The 23,636-nt window shown below is 38.1% G+C and overlaps 1 protein-coding gene across 5 annotated transcripts in view; it reads left to right on the top strand.

Moving 5' to 3' along the window:
* Nucleotides 1-23,636, top strand: part of TTC6 (tetratricopeptide repeat domain 6) — a 299,343-nt gene that overhangs the window by 28,722 nt on the left and 246,985 nt on the right. For all 5 annotated transcript variants that reach the window (XM_072629756.1, XM_072629755.1, XM_072629759.1 and 2 more), the window contains one exon: nucleotides 3,051-4,079. In XM_072629756.1, coding sequence (XP_072485857.1) covers nucleotides 3,066-4,079 — 1,014 coding nt within the window. In that variant the 5' untranslated portion in view covers nucleotides 3,051-3,065. The remainder of the gene's footprint in view (nucleotides 1-3,050; nucleotides 4,080-23,636) is intronic.

The following is a 23,636-nucleotide window of genomic DNA, read 5'->3' on the forward strand; positions in this document are numbered from 1 at the left end:
TAGCCAGCCAGTGACTGCAAACAGTGGGGGTGGGATGGGTATCCATTTTTTTTCCTGAGTTCTCATTTTGACCTAAAAGGGAAAGACAGACAGACACACGCACCACAAAGTTTGAGACCCTATAAAAGCAACTCAACAGAGTTTTTTCTTTCCCCACAAAAGAAGTATGTAATGTGCAAACTATTTGAAATTAAAAATATTAAAATGTCATTAAATATGATGACAATAATAAATTGTACTTGCATGGGGGTTAAAAACGAGCAGAACTATGATTTCATTGGTCTAAAGATTTCCCAGTGTGTTAATTTTATCCATCTAAAAAAGATGGACGGCTTGTCTTAGATGCATGGGAGTACAAGTGACTTGCCTGCCCCATGGTCATTTAGCTGGTTATGTATGTATGTGTCAAAGGAAGATCTTGAACCCAAATCTTCCTTACTCCAAAGGCTGGCTGTCATGCTGCTTCTCATTCATGTTAGGGTCAAAGTGGATGAAAGTTAAAAGATGTAGATACAGTTGAGGATGAGAGAAACAGAAAAATGGAGAACCAATCAGAGGACAGGGAGGATGAGGTCTCTGGGGGCTACTTTTGTTGGACCTTGCAACAGCACTTGAGATTTGGATGGCAAATTGAGTAATAATTAATGAATAATAGTTATAATAAATAATAAATAATAAATCTTTTAGAAACTTCCCTTTTGAAATAGTTTTTTAATTATAGCCATAGATTTTGAAGCAAAAAAAGAGGCCTTGGTAATAATTAGTCATTTGGACTAATTGTAGATTTTGTATGAGAAAGCTAATTTGTAGATGAGAAAGCTGAGACCCAGAGATATAAGGGTCTTACTGAAGAATACATTGGTATTAAGTAGCAGAGCTGAGATTTGAATTCATTTCCTCTGATTCCAAGTCCAAGCTTGATCTACTGAACTACACTGCATCAGATTTTGGCAGCCAACTTCTCTGTTTTTATTTTCAAATATCATGCTATATTTTTTAAATAAAAGTTTATTTTCCCACAAAGTATTAAATGTTTTGCTGGGGTATGCAACCTTAGAGGCATGAGTTGGTTTGTGAAATATTGTATAAAAACCTTTAAAGTTTTAAAAATCATCGCCTTTTAAGAGGATAGGATAACATCTTCCATCAATGCCTGAAAGTTAAATTTAGGATGACCATTTGCTACCAAGGAAGAGAAAGGGATCCAGAGCTAGTCCTAGTGTCAAGAAAATGTTCATCGTTCTCATGGGTTTAATTATCATCTCAATGCAAATAACTTACATATCTACATATCCAGCTCCAGTACCTCTCCTGAGGTTCAGTCAAACATCACCAAGTGCCTATTGAACATTTCAAACTGGGTGTCCCAGAAACATCTTAATCTCAAAATGTCCTAAATATTTTCTTTGTCCCTAAACCTCCCTTTCCCCAAATTTCACTATTTATGTCTAAGGGCACCACTATTCTTCTAGTCTCCCAGGTTCATAACTTTGACTTTGTCCCCAACTTGTTACGCTTCCTTACCCCACAGTTGCCACGTCATTCACATCATCCTCCTGTCAGCTGACCAAGTAGTTTAAGTGAATGTCTCTTGACCATGTTGTTCTCTTGCCTAATAAATTCCAGTGCCTCCCAATTCCTTCTATGATCAAATATAAATTCCTCTGCTTGGTTGTTAAAGCAATTTATAACTTAGCCACAACCTATTTTTCCAGCTTTGTTTTGTATTACTCTCATTCCCTCACTCTACAATCCCATCTTAATCTTTTAGAGGGCAAATGAGGTGGCACAGTGGATAGGGCAGTAGACCCGGAGTCAGGAAGGTCTGAGCTTAAATCCAGCCTTAGACTGACTAGTTGTGTGACTTTGAGCAAGTCACTTAATCCATCTCAGTTTCCTCATCTGTAAAACATGATAATAATGGCACCTATCTCCCAAGGTTGTTGTGAGGATGTAAAATGTTTAGGATAGTACCTGGCACATAATATTTTTTTTTTCAAGAATGAAAGGGAGTATTTCAAAATAAAAAGTTATATGAACATGTTTAGAAGGTAAATTGATTTTTTTCTTTTCACTACTAAGTTGAATTGATGTTATTAATCTTATTGGTTTGGTAGCACTTTCATTAGTTAATGTTAAGTCCTGACTGAGTATAAAAGAACCCATACAATACAAAAGGGGTTGGCTTGCTCAATACAAATAAATCTGGAAAAATCTTTTTAGAAAAAAAAAACAATAATAAAACAATTCTACTTTGATTTCTTATCAATCAATCAATTAATTAATTCAGTACCTACTAAGGGTCAGACAGTGTGCCAACTGTAGGGACACAAAAAGAGGCAAAAGACAGTCCTTTCCCTCAAGGTGCTCACAGTCCAGTTGGGGAGACTACATGCAAACATACACACACACACACACACACACACACACACACACACACAGCAAGCTATCTAGAGGGTAAATAGGAAATAAATCATTCCCTTGAAGTATCAGTGGAAACTTGTTTTTATAGAAAAAGTGAACCCAACTGCAGAAACTTCTTGTACCCAAAGAAAATAAGAAACCTCAAACCTATAGTGTTCTTTAGAAATCACATTCTCACAAGTTGTTATTGAAATGATTGTATAAAGTGGAGAGGTTAAGAAAACTTGCAGCAGTGTTTCAGCTTCACCCTTCCTGAAAAAATGATACATTTTATTCCTTATTATATTTATTTATTCTGATAATCTCGGGTAAATCAAGAACAGGTAGGGACCTAGGGAGGCAGTTCCATTTGATGGGAAGTCATTTACAATTCAGTTTTGCAAATATCAAAAGAAACGTAAGGACAAAATAAGGGTAATGTCCATTGAATTAAGTCTGCCAAAGTTCTTGTGAAGGAGGTCAACAATGAGAATCTTACATAATTATACAATAAAAACAATATAAATTTAATGGAATACAAACGTGTGCCTCAAAGAATATTGGAGAATTCTACCTTAATATGCTTTTCATATCTGTAAAAATATAGAAATGTTTTTAAGAGCTGTGCATTTTTGTTTATTTTACAGGGCACATATAACAAAATGGCTAGGGTCCCGAAGCATTTTGGACTAAGTTATGACGAAGAATTGAAGATGCTGAAGGAACTTGAGAAGGTCCGAAAACAAACTAAGAAAGATTTCCTTAAATTCAAGCTGGTGCAGGAATCGAAATCAAAGCGGAGTCCGCGAGCCTTCTCACCTCTACCAAGAAATTATAAGGATTACTCTTCTCGGAGTTCGGAAAGTTCATACGAAACCTTCGCTACAGACAACATTGTCCCATCTGACACGTGTTCTGCACTTCAAGTCACAGAAAGTTATGATCCCAGAAAGAAGATTCAAGAAAGTAAATTTCCATTCAAAGGGAAGAGGAAGACAGCACTTGCTGATAGACCTAGAAATCAGCCGTTTTGTCTCAAAGAATTTTATTTGAAAAATACAGCGTATATTTATCAGCGTGGAAAGGAAAAACCAGTGATTGCCTCCTTAGCAGGCACTTCTAAACAAGCTGTTTTATTTAAACAGCCGGCTCCTCCTCACAAGTCTAGGTACCGCCGAGTTATTCTTCGGCGAAGGTTGCCAACTCCCCAGTTCCCTCTTCCGTTAGATAAACGAGACAGGAAAAGTGAACCTTCTCCTCTCCCAGAATCGTATCGTGCTGAAGGAGTCCGAAGTAAGGAAACTGCAAGAAGTGAACAGGAGACTGAAAAGATCTTGCTGAGAAAAAGGAGATGGGTGGGACTCCGCAGAGAAGGTATTTCTTATAGTTTTCAGGCTGAAAAGAAAAGGAAAAAAAGTTCCATCTCTAGCCCTGTCACAGACTTCAAAATACGAAAAGAGCAAGCGACAGAAGTTCCGACAGTAATAAAGGAAGAATCGCAAGCCCAGGAACCGGAGCAAAAAGCACCCGCAATGCCTTTGCCCTCCAGAGACGTCCCAAGGTCTATTGAGGAAATAATTGTTTCCCTTCAGTCTGAACGTCAGTCAGCGGTGGACAAGATGATCAAAGATCTCATAGAGAGTGTCCTTGGCCAGAACTACGACATTAAAATGGAAGTAGGTGAACCAGAAGAGTTAGAGTTTCTGTTGGATACGTATTACCATAGTGCAATTTTTCTTTTCAGAGCCCGCAGTCAGGCAAGACACAAAAGGGTCACACACACACACCCGTGAGTCTTGACCTTTTCACCCAGGGTACATGCATGGTTTTTCCAAAGTGAAATAATTTTTAAAAATTGGCTTAAAGCGCGGTATTTCTGAACCCAAACAATACAATGTCTTTTATGGTCTTCTCCTTTTAACTCGCGCACTTTTTAAAGGGTGTGTGGTTTTGTTGGGGGTTTTGCACTTTAAATAGAGTCCGCTTGGCTTTAAGTCACTTATCTTCCATGTGCCTCAAGCAAGTTCCTAGAAGCTAAGTCTTAGTCATAGTCTTGGTAAGAGGAATCCCTCCACACCAAAGAAAGGCTTTGAATTTGGAAAAAGTTCTTCAGTTTTAAAGTCTAGTACTGTGTTAGTAATTTCCAGAAAGCATTTTGAAATCACAAGAAAATTAGCTTATTTTGTTGTTTAGTCATTTCAATTGTGTCCTACTCTTTGTGACCTCATTTGGGCTTTTCTTGGCAAAGATACTGGAATGATTTGCCATTTCCTTCTCCAGCTCATTTTACATAGTCGAAACTGAGGCAAGCAGGGTTAAGTGTCTTGGTCAGGGTCACATTGCTGGGAAGTTTCTGAGGTCAGAATTGGACTTAGGAAGACAAGTCTTTCTAACTTCAGGTCTAACACTCTATCCACTGCACTATCTAGATGCCCAAAATTTAGCTGATTAACATTATTTTAATATGTTGAATTTATGAATCCTGTGGGGGGCAGCTAGGTGGGACTATGGATAGGACACTAGCTGGACAGAGTAGGGGGAGAGGCATAAATTCAGGCTACCAAACCCACCTCTTTCAGGAATCTCATCCTCTTTGCAGATGTCCATTAGAAACTAGCTGCAACAGTTCACAACTTCCCATCTTAGTCACCTAAAAAGGACAAAGGGTAGCTTCCATCATTTAACTGCATGATTTAACAGTGATTTTACAAAAGTGGATCTTCTCCAGTCTCCCCAAATGTATGGAATTGTAATTCGGAAATAACTTAATCACTGTTTTCATTATACTGCACCTTTGTTAACCATTGTTCATTAGGTTTACATTGAGATTTGGGAAAAATTTTTAAAAGTAAAGTAGTATAGTGGAAATAGTAATGGTCTTGGAGGAAGGAGACCTGGGTTGAGATCCCTGTTCTAGCACTTACTAGTTAAATGACCTTGAACAAGGTATTTAATCTCGCTGACACTCAATTTTCTCATTTATAAAATGGAGATAATTCTTTTTCCCCCAAAATTTGTTACTTTATTTGTTTTCAGTTTTCAACTTCCATAAATACCAAATTCTCTACCCTTCCTTTACCTCCTCTCCCCAAGATGGCATGCAAGCTGATATGACCTCTACATATAACATTCCTATTAAACACATTTTCACATTAGTCATGTTGCCTGGAAGAATTAAAACGAATGGGAGAAACCATGAGAAAAACTAAACAAAACAAAAGAGAAAAAAATCTGCTTCATTCTGCGTTCCAACTCCATAGTTCTTTCTCTGGATGTGAGTGGGAAATGTTTTAGGTCTTTGCATTGCTGTGAAGGCTAAGTTCTATCAAAAACAGTCCTCACACGCTCTGGCTATTACTGTGTATAATGTTCTCCTGGTTCTGCTCATTTCACTCACCATCAATTCATATAAGTCTTTCCAGGTTTTTCTGAAGTCCACCTGTTCTTCATTTCTTATAGCACAATAGTATTCCATTACATTCATATACCACAACTTGTTCAACCATTCACAAATTGATGGGCATTTCCTTGATTTCCACTTCTTGGACACCACAAAAAGAGCTGCTATAAATATTTTTGTACATGCAGGTCCTTTTCCCATTTTTACGATCTCTTTGGGATACAACCCTAGCAGCAGTATTGTTGGGTCATAGGGTATGCACATTTTTATAGCCCTTTGGGCATAGTTCCAAATTGCTCACCAGAATGGTTGGGTCAGCTCACAGCTCCAACAACAATAAACTAATGTTCCAGCTGCCCCACATCTCCAACATTTATCATTTTTAAAATGGAGATAATTCCCATACTATTTTCTCACAAGATTGTTGTGAGTAAAGGACTTTGTCAACCATAAAAGACCATGTAAATTTAGTTAATTATTGTTATTATGGTGGTTGTTAGAATCCGAGTCTTATAGCATAGCAGTCAGTTCAGTAATCTACATGAAGCAGTGAATCTGATCAAAAGTTTACTTTCCATAAGAGACGAATATGATGAAACCACACAAATTTTTTTTAAAAATGAGATTGTTTCCCCCTTCCTCCCTACCCCCCACCCCCCCATTTGGAATAGAGGTTTCTCTATGTGCACTATGTGTATATATATTCCCTAAAACCATATAATACTCATCAATCTCAGTTAGTGAAAGGAGTTTTTCACTGGACCCTCCCTATACCTATGAAATCGGCCCAATGAAAAGCTCTTTCTACCAGTGGAGATATATGGGTACTTTATAGTTTTAGAGAGTTTATTGGAGCACTTTTAGTTCCCCAGGGTCACACAAGCAGTATATATGAGAGGTAAGATATGCACCCAGGTTTTCCTGATCCTGTTTTCAGAAAACAAGGCCTTATATTCACAGCCATGAACTTCCACTACAATGTGTTTTGAAAAGGTGAATACAGGCATATTTGAGAAGATCTAGTTTAGAGGCAGCAAGGTGGAGAGAGCCCTGGGCCTGGACTAAAGAAAACCTGAGTTTAAATCCAACCTTAGATACTTAATAGCTGTATTACCCTGGACAAGTCACTTAACCTCTGTTTGCCTCAGTTTCTTCATCTGTAAAATGTGAATGAAACACCTTCCTTCTAGGGTTGTTGTAAAAATCAAATCAAATAATATTTGTAAAGCATATAAGACAGTGCCTGGCACATAGTAGGCACTGTAGTATACTATATAGTATATATAGATGATCCCATAGAGTGAGAAGCTGTGATTCCTTAGTGTAGTCCCTTATTAGAAAGATGGGAGGTGTAGTTTTTCTCATTTGAAAGAAGCGACTAAAGGATGATGAGAGAGAGAAGCCACTTAGAAGTATGGAGGCAGTAACCCTGGGAATTTAAGAACTCCACAGAAAACAAATGGAGCAGTAGGATGAAGATGTGTATGCATTCCAGAGCCAGCAGCAACCTCTTGTAAATGAAAGGTGCTGCTCTCTGGTACTGAATGTCATCATGAGTGGTTGAATGCTTGTGTGGTTCACTGACCCTCTTAAGGAGAGAACTGCTAGGACAGAATTTCCTGCTTTTCCTAACTTTGACTGCTACTGGTGGTGTTATCCACTCTCCACTCCCTCCCTGATTCATGGCTGTTACTGGTGAGTAAGTATCCAGTATAATTTACTGGTAAATCTTGTCTATTTGCTTTGTGTGCTTTTATCTTGGGTTTCATTTCCTGATAATAATTAGCAGTTTTTCACTCTATTCTGAGCAATGTTTAAAGGAAATTTTAATTTTAACAAGGATCTCTCCAGACTGTGTCATAAAATTTTAAGGAGCATGCCTCCAGGAGAGTTATGATAATGTGAAATGAAAATGTTTTTAGAAGAGACTTTAAAGCATGGAGGGACATGGTTCCAGGTGCCTAACCATACACTAACTAAGCATTCAAAAAGGCCTTATATGTCACTTCTTCCTCATGGAAGTAATTTGGTGACTTTTTTCGCTCATAACTTCTGGTGACTCCATGGCTGGCCCTTTTCCCGCTAATGCCACATTGCCTCTCACTTTCTACCATTATTAACTAGAATTCATGACCTACTCAGTTCAAATTCACAAAATTATTGCCAATTAGTGCAGACCCACATTGTGGGTAATTGAGTTATATCACCAAGGTTTTGTTTTTCTTTGTATGATCCCAGAGCTAAGGGTTTACTTATGAATTTTAAAACAGATCCCACTTAATGTAATTTTAATTTAAATTTGAATAATGAGGAATGTAATGATTTGGTTACTTTGACAACTAATTCATCAGTGAAGCATGGTAATCAGCTCAAATAATAGCTTAAATATTAAATCCATGTCATGGATAGACATGGAGTTTATTTTAATTGTAGACAGGTATATGTTTTGTTTTGTTGTGTATGTGTCCAGCACACAGCCGTCAACAGCCTAAAGCTGTATAATGATTAGTCTTGCACAGTAGAGATAAATATGGGTTCTAAGTATCAGCCAATATTCATTCCTGTAGTCCAAGACTAATCATTATATGGGGTCTAAGGATTGGCAAGGCCACTAGATGACACAGTGACTAGGGACCTGGAGTCAGGCAGATTCACCTTCCTGAGTTCAAATCCAGCCTCATATACTTATTAGCTATGTAACTCAGGGCAATCCACTTAACATTGCTTGTCTCTGTTCCTTAACTGTTAAATGAGTTGGAGAAGGAAATGGCAAACCACTCCATATCTTTGCCAAGAAAACCCCAAGTGGAGCCACCAAGAGTTGGCCATGACTCAACAACAACAGCAACATGGATTGGCAGATAACAATTTTAGCAGTAAAGCCAAATTTTTAAAACCAGCCCATTACGATCCTATCTCTAAATTTCCTACCAAATTAAAACAATGTATGTGTGGAATGCAATGCATAATATTTAGCTGAGTAAGGTATATACACTTGATTTTTGAATATTTCTTTTTAGTTAGCCAAATTTTCTCAGCCCACTGCAAAGTAAAAATTTTTTAAAGTCTTTCTTCATACCTTAGACTTAGATGGTTCAGCAATGCTCTTGCTATTCCCAGACTAGTGAATGTGTAACATGAGTTGTCATACCTGTTATCTTTATTTTTAGTTAACATGACTCTTAATTCTTTGTAATGATGACAATGTTAAGTATGAATAAGTTATAAATGATTTCACATAAAACTTAGTAATGTCCTTTATCCCATGAGCTTAAGTAAACTTTGGGTTTCTCCTATAATATTTGAAGAAACAGTTATCTTATGAATGAATTCAAGACTGTTAAAATGGTCGTTTGCCCAGTAGATGTTCTGAATATAACCTTTGGTAGTTCTTTGATTAGGAGAAAACGTTGACTGGGGAATGAAATTCTGTTGGCAGGGATGAGAATTATTTATCTATTATAATCCACGGTCAGAAGAGGGATTATAAGTCTTAAAGAGAAAGGTGGTTTTTCCTTTCACCATGGAGGTCAAAAATCTTTTAGGCTATGAGAAGTGTGCAAATTGGACAGATTGTGCCTTTATTTAGGGTAGAATGGGGAGTACCCCTTGATGTCCTGTCCTACCCACTACAGCTCAGAATCCCCAAGTATAAGCGGTCTATTAGCCATAGTCTCCCTAGCAGTGGGAGCTACAAGCATATGCCACCTCTTATGGCAAGTTTATTTAGAAATTAATGGTTGTTCAATAGACTATAAGAGCATTCCCTCATACTGAACATGTCCAGTACTGAGTTAATGATTTCAAGTTGTAAGATGATGATAAGGTATAAAATCCTAGACTTCTGAATTCTGGTCAAGGTCAGCACTTATTTAAATAATTTGTTCTCAAAATTTCAGACTTGAACAGCGGGGATCTTGGTGGGAAAGGTATATGTAGATGAATACTTATTCCAGAGTACTTTGGCAATCATAGAAGCTCTCTGGCTTCTGTGTGTGTGTGTGTGTGTGTGTACATATATACATATATATGTATAGTGTATGAAGTGGTCTGGCATCATTGGGATATTACTCACATTCTTCCTGTGTTAAAAACAACAACAATTTTATACAGCTTGGTCCAGATTAGTGAGAATATTGAATCCCTTGATGTGGTCCTTTTATTAAAATTTACACTGCACATTTTCTTTGGGTTGGAACCAATGACCATATTTTACATAATCATGATTTTGAATAGTACAAATTCAAATACATAGGACTACTTTAAGGGATTCATTTTTACAGCATTTAGGACCAACACAAGTTTAAAAGGCTAGCTACTTATACTCTCTGAGTGTATAATGCCAGTTGGTAATACTTACCTTTGAGTAAGTTTTGGGTCAGTAGAATCTGTTTTGTGTCTATTCTAACATTTTCTCTGGCCCCAAGTACTCCAGGTCTTCATGTTGTGCCTTCATAAAGTAAGGATCATAAAGTAAAATGCTTTGAGTAGCATCAACTGCTTCTTGGTATCATGCTTGGAATCTGTGTTGTATATTGTGTTTAGTTCTGGTTTTGACAAATTTTTAGAAGGACATAATTAGATTTGAGAGTGCCCCGAGGATAGCAATCAGACTGGTAAGGGACCTCAAGTTCATGCCACATGAGAATTGGTTGAAAGAATTGGGGATGTTTAGCCTAAAAAGGATAGAGGGGCACGATAGCTGTTTTCAAATATTTTAAAGGTTATAATATGGAAGAAGGATTAGACTTAATAGAACTAGAAATAATGGGTAGAAGTTACAAAAGAAGTCAATTTAGCTTGGTATTAGGATAAACTTCCCAACAATGAAACTATCTAAAAGTAGCACAAGATGCACTGGGAGCCAGTGGGTAGTGTCTCTCTAGGGCTAAAGATCTCTATTTGTAAGCTATTTGTTAGATATGCTGAATGAACCCTAAGGTTCCTTAAAACACTAAGATCCTATGTGATTTAACTGCAGAAGTCATTGATGACCTAGTCTAAGATGCCCCTGAAGTATTATAGTAATAATACTAGTTTAACTACACATGAGTTTCTTTGTTGGAGGACAGGATAGGGGGAGGACTTCAGTTGTGGAGAGTGATGAGAAGGTGAATGGGGAATAGATACTCCTGGATGTATTCATTTAATTCCTGCGTGTGACCCTCAGACATTTTACTTATTCTCTATTTATTTTGAATGGAATTTCTTATTCTTCTATTTCTCTCTGGATTCTGTTGATAATATACAGAATGGCTGATTTTTTTTTGTACTTTTATTTTATATCCTGTAACTTCACTGGAGTTCTTAATTGTTTCTATTAATTTTTAGGTGAATCTCTAGGGTTCTCCAAAAAGGCAAAATGATTTGCCTATGCTTCTTTTCTCAATTTATTTTTGTCTTACTGCTATAGTTGGTAAAATTGCTATAGATGGTAAAAACTCTGAAACAGGTATCTGGATATAGTTTTGGTATTGAAGAAAAAGTAACAATGAAGACAAGTTCCTATGCCATTTTGAAATTAGATAGTAAGAGAATTATGTTTGGCTGCATAATCTGAGGAATTTTCAGATTAAATTTTAATGTTTATACATAGTTGTCTGTAGATGTGCTATTTTGATATGTAGATTAAGAAAAATTACTTCTTCTTACGATCTTTTCATACCTGTAAATACAGTTTTCTTTGGCAAATTTTAAGTGCACTAATTTCTGAATGTCTGTCCTCTGTCCCAAATCTCATCCTGTATTGAAGCTCTTGTTGTATTTATAGTCTACACTATATTGCTTACCACTTCATTATAATAATATCTTGTCTTCCTTGCTAATTTTTTGGTTGTTAATCTAGTTTCCATCAACTAGAATTGGAGGCAGAATTTTGTCCTAACCTCTCTTTTATCCTCTAACACTGTAGCAAAGCAGCCTACAAAGGAACTAAAATACTTTCAGATTAATGTAGAATACCATATTTGGCACAATAACTCTTACAGCTTAATACGTATGAGACATCTGAAATCTATGTATCGCTGAAAGGAGAAATTTGAGTTTGTATTATATCTTCTTTAGTAAAAATGCTTAAAGTCAGTAAAAATGCTTAATATTCTGAATTGATCACTACAGTATTATACAAGCCTGTGCCTGATTAGACTTAATGTTATGATAATTGCATTCTCTTTTAGCAATGTAGATGACTTGGCTTGAACAAACCCTTTACTAATGCTTCAGTAGTTTTATCTAAAAGCACAACATAGTTTTGTAAGCTCTCCAATAGATGCTTCTAATGACTGCAAAGATGGACGTCTTGACAGAAGAGCAGTTGTTATATAAACAGTTTATTCATAGTGAAATTGTTTCCTGAAAAGGGGCTGAGCAGCAGGACTCTCTTCTATTTGTACAGCACTTGGAATCTGTATTGACAAGATGCCATTCATGTTTGGATATACGCAGGCACAGTAACTTGTTTGCAGTTTGAACTGGTATGCCAGTCATTCAAGATAATGTTTCCATTCAACTTACATTTTTTCAGAAGTGACTTTTACTCCATTTTATGTCTCAGAAAGGGCATAAAAACATTTAATTCTAATCAGGAATGAGAGACTCATTGCTATTATTATTTTTATTTTTAAAGACTGGGTCTCTCTCCTTCTGATCTAAGCTAGAGGTACAGTGGCTACTCGCAGGCTAAATCCTGTCATTGGTGGTCACAGGAGCTTTTGCTTGCTCTGATCCTGACTTGGACCACCTGGACCAGCTCAATCCCTTCCTAGGCCACCCAGTGGAATCCTGCACTACCTGAGAGCTCACCACACTGATACTTTACTTAATGCAGGCATCTGATTGTCATAGACAACTTTTGAGTTTAAAAGAGAGCCTCAGCCTGTCATGCATAAGGATATGTATTGTGGGTTCCTGCTTATAGGATTTAATTGGTTACCTTGTAGCTTGTTTAAGGGGTAGGTGCTCCAAGAGTAGTAGATGTGTTTGGGATACATGTATACATACATACATGAGGCAGCTAGGTAGTGCAGGAGTCAGAAGGACCTGAGTTCAAATCTCACCTCAGACACTTGACACTCATTAGCTGTGTGACCTTGGGCAAGTCACTTAACCCCAATTGCCTCATCCTGGGTCATCTCCAGTCATCCTGCTGAATATCTGGTCACTGGATTCAGATGGCTCTGGAGGAGAAGTGAGGCTGGTGACGTGCACAGCCCTCCCTCACTCAAAACAAAGTCAAGTGCATGTCATGTCATCATTTCTCTGATGGTATGGTCTTCTTTGGCAATGAAGGATGAACACACACATATACACATATGTATACATACATATCTGCACATATGCATATACACACATACTTACATATCTTAATTCAGTTTTAAATAAAATTAAATAAATTAAAATTAAATATGTATTAATATATGAACATATTAAAGCTATAAACATTTAAAACAACTAAAATTTTGGAGATACTTGTATATATCTATATCATTTCCTCTCTTATAGTTTCCATTTTTAAAAATCTGAGCTTGTGGTATGACATTAGTATGTTTCCTTTGCTTGTGGAGCTTCCATATGGAATCAGTGTCCAGTCCTCCTTATACTTTGCTTGTGGCATACTGTGTGGGTAAAGGTGTGTCTCCCTTCTCCCTCTAGGGATCCAAACTTCCTCCTGAATTTCTTACCCATTGCCATCTTTAAGCACACTAGATTAAGATTTGGCCACCATCTGACCTTTCTTTTATATGAAAACAAGGACAAGGATTAATAAGAAATAATGATAATAATAATAATTAACAATTGAGGAATAAATTAATTGCATTTAAATAGCTTTCTAAGCTGCCGGTGATGGGGAATAAAATTGTCTTCTTTTCCTAGCTTGCCCTCTCTTGGGATAGTGGTGAGGGTAGTCCAGAAAAAGATTATTCATCAGCTTAATGAAGATATGACTTTTGAGCTAAATTTCCTTCAACAGGAAAGATCAAGGGAAAGACTTTGATCTGAATTTCCCTCTGGCTGCTGTGCAGTCTCAACAACATGATCTATCAGTTCTTGGTTGAGAAGGTCACCTCCATTGCTTAAAACAGAACTTGTAGAGTGGTAGAAGAAAGGGCAGGGCAGCAGTGGGCATCCTGCCATTCAGTCCTATCTGCCATACTTCCTCACGTGTGGTAGGTGGAAGGTTTCTCCCAGAAGCCATCGGAATCAATTCCATAAAGCCACATTCCAAGACGTCACCAAACCAGTGAACCTGGGAATAGCATCCACTTGGGTTCATTTCCCATGTTTTCTCTAGAGTCAGAAATTTTATAGTCCCTGGCAAAAAATCACTTACAATCTGCAGTCCTACAGCGTAAGTATCAAAAGAAATATTGACACTTTAAAATACCAAGAGTGGTTATCCCAGCATTGCAAGTAACAATCCTAAAGCATTGTTGAAAACATATGCACATTAACAATACATTCATATAGGCACAAGACAGTATAAACACTCCTTGATAGGGTGCTTCAGCAACTACATATATAAATTACATAGAAGACATAATTCATACATGCTCTAAGAATAGATGCACAGCCACCATATAAGAAAAAATTATATATAACCCAAGAAATCTAGCTCAATATAACAATACCAATAGGCATGTAAAAAATAAACAAGAGTGGAATCATTGGTGTATATGCAAACAATGAGCAAAATAGTGCATAGCTAACAAACAGTTATTATCTTATAAGCATAACATGCATATGTAAGTAAATAGACATGATAGCAAAATAATAAATAAAAGCATAACTCAAACATGAAATAATTTGCACCAGTCAGTCAACAGTCTTGTTTTAAAGTGCTTAGTATGTGCCAATCACTCTGCTAATTGCTGGGCATACAAAGAAAGACAAAACCAATCTTTGCCTTTGAGGGGCTCAAGTTCTAACAAGGAACCATACGTAAATAACTAGGGACTGGGAAAGGCATCTTGCAGACGGTAGGATTTGAGAGGAACCTTGTTGAAGGAAGCCAGGGAAACGGAGTCAGAAATGAGGGGGCAGTGCATTCCAGGTATGACAGCCATTACAAAATCATGAATACGGGAGGCAGAATGTGATGTCTGAGGAAAAGTGTAAGAAAGCCAGTGTAGCTGTATTTGTAGAGTGTGTGATTGGGAAGTAAAGTCTGTGAAGACTGAAAAGGTAGAAAGGGTCAGATTATAAAGAATTTAAGTGCCAAAGAGAGGAGTTTATATTTGATCCTGGAGGTTAAAGGAAACCACTGGAATTCAGTGAGCAGGTGATGGCATGGTCAGACCCACCATTTGGAAAAATCTTAAGGGAGGGACTCCAATAGAACGCTATTGCAGTAGTTCAGTTGAGAGGTGGTACAGGTCCAAAAAGGTTGTGTTGTGGTGCATGAAGAGGAGACATTTATGAGAGAGAGGTAGAAATGACAAGATTTTGCAACAAATTGGATTTGAGGGGTGATTGAGAATGAGGAGTCAAGGATGATGTAATGAGCACATGTAGCATGGAAGTATTATTGTGTACCTTGAAGGGAGGCAGAAGAGACATCTCTATCCTTTTCCATCCAGACCCTTCTCCAAAGGAGACTTTAATTCCCACCAAGAGGAGGAGCAGGAAGTTGTGGCCAGAAGTTTGGCCACTCTGCTGACCTCAGAGAGGGAGCACCAGCCTAGAATTATATCTCTTTGCTGCCTCAAATATTGTTAGTCTAGGAGATGAGATTTTCAGGTTTAAGCTGACATCTGACTTCATTAATGGGTGAAGAAGGACCATCCTAAGCTTTATCCAAGGCTTGACCCCTTTCCCTCTATGCAGGAAGGTGTGAGATCACGGATATATATAAAGGGATTTCCTTGGCAGAGAGAAGGGCTGAGGCTGGAGTGAAGGAGGAGATAGTGGGGGAACATGAATAATGTGAGGAGAGAAGAAGAGGGAGCTCTTCTCCAATTGACTCAATTTTTTTTTTTTGTTGAAGTATGAGGCAAAGCCCTCAGCTAAGAGGATAGTGCTATTGGAAACCTGAAGAGAAATGAGATAAGGTTTGGAAGAGCTCCTACAGAGAGTAGAATAGTAAATTGAATAGGAGGAACTAGAATGTTTGCCTTCTGTAGAAAGTACTCAGAGATTAGATAATATAAATTTGTAGCGGACCCAGTCAGCCCAGTTTCATAATTTCCTCTAGCTCAATTCAGCAGCATGTGAATCAGAAGAAAGGTGGGGGATGGATGGAATAATTCAGGGTTACAGTTTAGGAAGGCACAGATGGTGACAGAACAGGAGGCCAGTTGATCTGAGAGTAGAATTTTATAGTGTAGGATTGAACTGGATCACCAGGTAATTAAGAAGGGAGGAGAATGTCGTCAGTGCATAGGTGATGTTCTGAGAAAGAACTAAGGGGTGGATGGAATGGAGGTCATAATGAGGACAAAGAACTTGGGGTCGTAAGGCATAGGGAAAGATAGAATGATAAAAGATTATGATCATAAAAAGGAATTTCAGAGTTTGTGAACAAGGAAGTGGAACACTTGTTTGAGATGGCAAGATTAAGCACATGACCATCTTTGTGTATAGCTGAGGTGGAGTGGAGAAATAGGTCATGGGAACTGAGTAGTTTGAAGAACTGGAAATAAGGGTATTTGACTACATCAGTATATACGTTTAAGTCCCCTAATATGAGGAGAGGAGAGAAAGACTGGAAGCTAGCCACTGAATTCATTAGGGGAAGAAAGGAATTTGGCCGGGGCAAGGGGTGATTGATACATAATAGCCACCAAGATTTGGATTAGGTGATAAATTTCAATAGCAGAAACCTCAAAACAGGAGAGGTTGCTTGGGGAAGGTGATAGAGGAAGAATCTGGAAGTGGCTATGGAAAACAATGAGTATTTCATTTCCCCCATCATAACCAGAAAATTTAGGGGGAGGAAAGAAAGTGAAACCAGTAGGATCTAGAAGATGGAAGGATGAGGAAGGAAAAAGTTTATGGTGAAAGGAATTTTGTTAATTATGGGGTTGGCACTATAGAGGGACCAATGTAAGGGGCATGGGCAGATCTAGAATGCAACACTGGGAAAGTAAGGTTGAGGTGGGATAGGTGGATGGGGAAGAGGATTTATACGTTATCAGCCAGCAGTACAGAATCATTGGGATTTTGAGAATATAAAGGATGAGAATATGCTCACCAGTGAGGAATGACTCGAGCCAGATTATCAGTGATTGGAGGGAGGTCCACTGAAATGAAGTATGAAATTAAAATATTCAAGATCCTCCCTTGAGGTTCAACTTCCTGGCATATAGTGCATCTTATGAGGCCCCTAGAGGTCCATCTCAAAGAAGGGAGGAGTAGGCAGAGGTATACCTGATAGTAAGGAGGCACGGGTGCCTGCTTGCTCTGGAGAAGGCCTTGGTGGGTCAGAGATGAAAGAACTCATCTCCAGAGGGTGACCCAACACTTGGAATAGTCCTGGAAAACTGGAAGCCTTCAATAAATCTATCCACTTATACTTAAAATATTTTTACATGGGAAATATCTATTCTTGTCACCTATCTATATGTATAACATTATTTCAGTTTTCCTATAATATCATAAGTTAGTCTTCTCACAGTTCAAATAGGTTCAGCTCTTTTGTGACTACTTGACCTCTCTGTTCCTACCTGAGCTGGTCAATGGTATGGACTGGACATCATCAGTATCATAGCTATTGGTCACATTTCCTAAACCTGAGTTTATAGAAGGTTGTCAGTTTCTCTCTCTCTCTCTCTCTCTCTCTCTCTCTCTCTCTCTCTCTCTCTCTCTCCCTCCCTCTCTCTCTCTCTCTCTCTCTCTCTCTTTCTTCTCCTCTCTCCCTCCCTCTCCCTCATTTTCTATTATGATCTTGACAAATACAAACATGAACATTTCTACGTGCAAAGAAATGCAGAAAAAAGATTATATATGAAAACATGAATTTCTGTTATGTATATATTGCTTCTTTTTTGATAATATATATACATTTAACATAGTAATACTAATACTACCTTGCTTGTCTGTGCCCACTGCTAAATTTCTCTTTTCTGTGTATTTTTAAATGTTTAATTTACAGTTTCATTTTTTTAAAATCTCCATCACTATTTCCCCACTCCACATCTCCACTTCCCTTCCCCACATAAACACAAAATAAAAGTCCTCCTTTGTGATAAATAAATGTAGTCAAACACAGTTTTAGTGACTTTTATGTTAGAATTTCAAATTGCTCACCAAAATAGTTGGACCACTTCACGAATCCTCTAATGCTCCATTAATGTGCCTGTCCTCTTACTTCCTCTCCAACAACTGCCATTTTCCTTTTTTGTCTTCTTTGCTAATCTAAAAGGTGTGAGATAACAATACTGACAGCTTTCAAAAGTTTGCTAGTGCTTATGTTTTCCAAACATTCAGAACAAGTTGATAGCATGTTTCTTTGTTATCACTGAACACAAATCTCACACTTCTTGATGACATCTGCTGCCATCTTGAGCCAATAAATTCTGTTATTTATTAGCTGCAGAGTCCCTTCTTGACACATATGTCCAGTCATCATGTAGTATTTTCATGGCCATAGAATAATATGTTCTTGGTAGCATCAACTACTTTACGGTACCATGAATGTGATTAGTCATAGTGTAGTATGGCTCTCCATTACGTAGCTCCAACCTCTGCCATTGTCTCAAAAAAGCACAACTTATACTCATGTTTTAGCCATGCTGAAGACAGCACAACAAAGACACCAGAACTTGAGTCTCATTATCATTTCTTTGCTTCTTTGCCTCTATCGTTTCTAAGTTTTTTATCTGCTATCTGCTCTCACTGTCAGTAATATATAGATAAATGAGAGAAAGAATACTGATTCAGTGAAACAAGGTTCACGTATATTGCTGTCATGCTATTTGGTAGAAGTCCCCAACTCTTAGCAACACTTCCATTTGGTTACAACTCAGCAACCTGAGCATCACATATAGCTTTCACATTTTCTTTGGTATTATAGTTTTGTTGTCATGAGGCCTTTAGGACAAAGCACCTGCATATCCATTAGTCTTCCCTGTCCTGTAGTATGTACTGAGTTAGTTCATAGTTGGCTAGTGCCACTCTCTCTTTGGAATATAATATCTAATTTAGCACTGATATAACTAACATATCAAAATATGTTAACTGATTACTGTCTGTCTACACTTGGCATTTTGTTCCACACCCATGCTCTCTGAACTTTTCAATGACAGTTTTGCTGTTAGTTAAACATGTGCTGGAGAATGCAGTTGGTTTCTGGTGAGCATAACTTTCTTGGTATAGGACAGCTCTCAAGCCCTCAGGATAACATCTGCATAAAGGACAAAAGACATTCTTGGAGCTAAATAGACAACTCTAGTTCATGAACCAAGGCAGTTGACCAGGTATTTGAATGCTTGCTTTGTTAACGTTGGTCCAAATAGCTTTGTGGGTTTTAACACATTTTGTTCAAAGTCTGGTTACTACACAATCTTTCCATGCTTCTTCATATCAGCACTGTAGTTATTACATATGAGCTATTTGATTCTATGATGATGACACTGACCAGGGGTAATTCATAAAGAAGTTTTCTGTGGATTTCAATCTGATTTCTTCAGACCATTCTGGGAATGGTTGAGTGTTGGTGAGATGGATTCTGTGGATCATTCTTTGAGAACAACACACATTCCACTCCCGCAATGAGAATAGGGTTGTCCTCTTCCTGAGTGTCTTCCTCATCTAGCCCTGTAAAAGGTCAAATGTTATTCCTTTGAAGGTCACCATCAATCCACTCTTATTTTCTGCCTCTAAGAGACTGCCAGCATGATGATGTACCTGACACCTGGTTAGTCCAACACTTCCATTGTTGTTTTCCTGGAGAGATGATTTTTGTCCTGAGAAAATCTCCAACTTGTTTCTATAATATCTCTCTGACATAGAAGGTTCTGGCCTTGGTCTTCCCTGTAGTGTAAGTGTCCTTCTCAGAAGTAAGGATAGTTTTCAATTTTTCCGTGGGCAGGCCTTTTTCTTTTTCTCATAATAGATTTCTTTTTTTAAAAGTAGTTTTTCCTCCTCCTTCTCTTCCTCCCCAAGTGGCTTACATATTAATTCCTAACTACTCTCTCTTACTGTCAGTACAGTAGGAATATTTGAATGATCAAATGAGTGTGGTAATTCACAGAGCACTTTTTCAAGGGTCTCTCCTGAGTATTTGGGGATATATTAGCATTCCTCCCTTTCTTGTGGCACTTCCTAATGGGATCAATGACTTCCCTCCTTATGTTTTAGCCATGCTGAAGCTGAATGTGTCTCCTGTTTTGGGGGAACAAAACCTTTTCCTGAATCTCTCTCATTTGCTTCATTAATTATCCCAGATAGGGATTTACAATAATCTGATTTTTCTTTTATGGAAGGGAAACATTCATAAGTAATAATGGTGAACAATTATGGAGGAAACTGTCTGTAAGGAAACAGTTGCGTGAGCTGTCTGTGATAGGGAATAGAATTGGCTTCTTCCCTGTAGCTTCCCTTTCTCCTGTAGAAGCCCAAGAAAGAGATTGTCCAGCAGCTTCATGGAAATATGAGCTTTGAGTTAATTCCTCTTTAATAGTCAAGGTACAGAGGGAGACTGGCTCTGGCAGCTCTGCAAGCTAACTGGCATATTTTACCCATTCTCATCGAGGGGAAAGGGTTACTCCTCGGCTCCTAACCACTTCCACATCCACCTGGAACTCACAGGGTTAAGGAGGATGGGGACAGAGGAGTACCAGGTGTTCAGAAATCGTACACTCCACTTGCTTGACCTGCTTGCCACACTTCCTCTCACATGATGTGAATACAATACGTGGTCTAACTTCCTTTTTCCAGCTCCTTCCTCCCAGAAGCCTCTAAAACCAGTCCCAGAAGGCTAAACTATTGAACTCAGTGGTAACAATAGCTTGAGTTTCCCAAATCTATAACAGCACTTAGCAGTGCAGGTGCTATACTAGTAAGAAAATATGTAAAGTAGATATATATATATTCTCTTTCCTGCAAACTGACTTCTACAGGTGAATGCCTTTAGGGTTTGCCTGCAGGAAGCTATTGAAAAGCAATGCAAATCGTGGAAGTTTCTCAAGAAGGTTACCTGTAGGAACAAGCACTTGTTTAGAACTCACGAAATAACCTAGCTTATTCAAATTTTAGCTTCATCTTCAGTTAGACATTAAGGCAGTATATACTGAAGTAAATGCTGCTGTCATGAAAAAAGACTGTGTCTGAAGTGCTAAGGTGGGGGGAGGGGAGAGTTAGCAAAAATTTGGAATGGATTAAAGCATGGAAAGAACAGTGATGCTATTGTTAATAGAAGACTTTAAAAAGTTTTAGAGTTTGAGAGCAAGGACTAGTTATCCATTCACATTCACCCGAAAAATGAAGAGATTGATCTAATTGACTTCGAAGTTTCTTTCTGGCATTAACATGGTATGAATTGGTATAATGGACATTTGGAATCAGAGGACCTGAATTTGAAGCCCAATTATCCCAGTTGTGCTACTTATTACCCATATCACCTTGGTCAAGTCACTGGCCTCAATTTCTTCATCTGAAAATGAGGGGGTCAGCCTAGATGACCTTTGAGGCTTTTTCCTAATTAAATTCTGTGATGGGTGCTACTGTTGTGTGCTTTTTCTTGGATGAAGGTTAAAGAGAAAATCCAGTAATTGAAATTAAACTCTAGTTTGGTCGATCAAGTGAGTGCCTAAAGTGAATGCATATGAGCTATTTGACTCTGATGATAACGCTGACCAATAGTTCTTAAAGATATTTAGTGAGTTTTCAGTCATTAAAAAACAAAAGAATCTTCCTTAGTACCATGCTAAATACTGTAGAGGATCTGCTTCCTTTACTCAAGTATCTTAGAATCTAACTGGAGTGACAAGATTAATACATACAATATGTATAATGAGGGGAACCTCTAGAACCCACCTCTCTCTCCTCCATGGGCTCTACCAAGACTTCCTAATGTAGCATACCTATATCTGGATATCTTCTAGCACCACAAGTGCTGTCCTTGGAGATGGTCCCCTTCTGGTGACATATTTGCCCTGGTGCTTTCCGATAGGCCAAAGATGTGTGCCATCAGTTTCTGGTTGCATTCCATGTGTTCCTTTCCTCACATATTGATGATAAGAGTGAGGTGTTGTATCAAAGCTGTCTCAGAGAGGATTGACCACTGAGCCAACAAGAGCTAGCGCTTCAGAGACCTTAAAAGACATTTCTGTGTTGACATGCTATATTCCTTACTGTCTTCAGGCATGTGTAACATCCATTTACTCTTAGACTCTTGTCTTTAGGGTTTTCATTTTAGATTTATTTTAACATGGCCCACTTTTGTAGTAATTCTGCATTGGGGAAGTATAGTTACATGACTCATGCTTATATCCCCAGTTAGAGAGCAAAACTTTCTAACAATGAGCTGGAGGAGTTCAACTTTGTACTAGTAAAAATCCTTCTCCTGTGTGGTTCCCACTGCAGTCTCATGTCACAAAGGGAAATCAGGTAACGGAAGAATAAAGTCAACCACAGATGTTTGTGAGAAGTGTCAAATCTGGCAAATACATTCTTTAACAGAATTTTTAAAACACAATTAAAAAGTACAGTAAATGTCTGCAATTAAAAAAAAATACAGTCAAACCTCTCCACTTAGCCATATAGAAGACATCTGTCATAAAGAAAGAAACTCAGTATGACAAATATCAGTTGCCATCGTTGTGCTGCTGCCATGAGACAACAAATAGCTCTCTTTTCTCCCCCTTGTTGTTCAGTCATTTCAGTCACGTCTTACTCTTCTTGACTCCATTTGAGATTTTCTTGGCACAGATACTGGAGTGACTTGCCATTTGTTTCTACAGCTCATTTTAGAGGAGGAACTGAGGCAAACAGGATAACCCAGGTTCACACAGTTTATAAGTGTCTCAGTCCGGATTTAAACTTAGGAAAATGAGTCTTCCCGATTTCCAGTCCAGTGTTCTATCCACTACACCCCCTAGATGCCCCCTTGTTCTCCTTGAGATGACTCAAACCCCCATCTTTACCTGTATCTACATATGAATAACCTCCACTAGCCCTGTCCACATGACCTGATCTCACCTTAGTTTCCTTTCTTTCCAAATTAGCAAGAACTACAACTCCCAAGGGTCTTTTGGCCAGTCATTCCCCTTGCCAGGGTATGTCTGTGTTGTTTTTTTTTTAAATATAGGTAACTCTTTCTATGAGACTTCCTGTAATACGTCACCCCTCTCAGCATAAATGGCTATTGCTCATATATGGCTGCTAAAGCTAGGAAGCACTCATTCAGGTGAAACTGAGTCATTATCTTGGTCCTTGAGGCGACCTCTACTATTTTGTTTCTTTGACCTTCTCTAGGTGATTGAACAGTGATCCTTAAATAGATATGCCTAGCCTTGGCAGCAATAATGTATTTTCTCAGAGGTTAGAAGTCCTGGATTCCTCTTTTGGAACTTACTGGCAGCAGGAGAATTTTCTGCAACTACAACTTTCTTCGGAGTGAAGATAATCCACGATAAGAAGAGGAACCTAACCTCTAGCTGGTCTAATCAGAAGATATGAACTTAGAATGAGTCAAGACAGAACTGAAGTGAAGGGGAAATGCTTAAAGTATCCACTTTATTGGATAAACATAATAGAAGTTGTAAATTACTACTTCAGGTTTAAGTCTTTATCAATGAGTGCCCATGAATCTATTACTTTTTTTTTTTTTTCTTTTTGCCTTTTAACCAGTGCTTTAGTTAGGAGGCGTTAATAATGAGGTGATCACTCACTCACA

This window comes from Notamacropus eugenii, chromosome 1, assembly GCF_028372415.1.
Source record: "Notamacropus eugenii isolate mMacEug1 chromosome 1, mMacEug1.pri_v2, whole genome shotgun sequence".
Lineage (NCBI taxonomy): Eukaryota > Metazoa > Chordata > Mammalia > Diprotodontia > Macropodidae > Notamacropus > Notamacropus eugenii.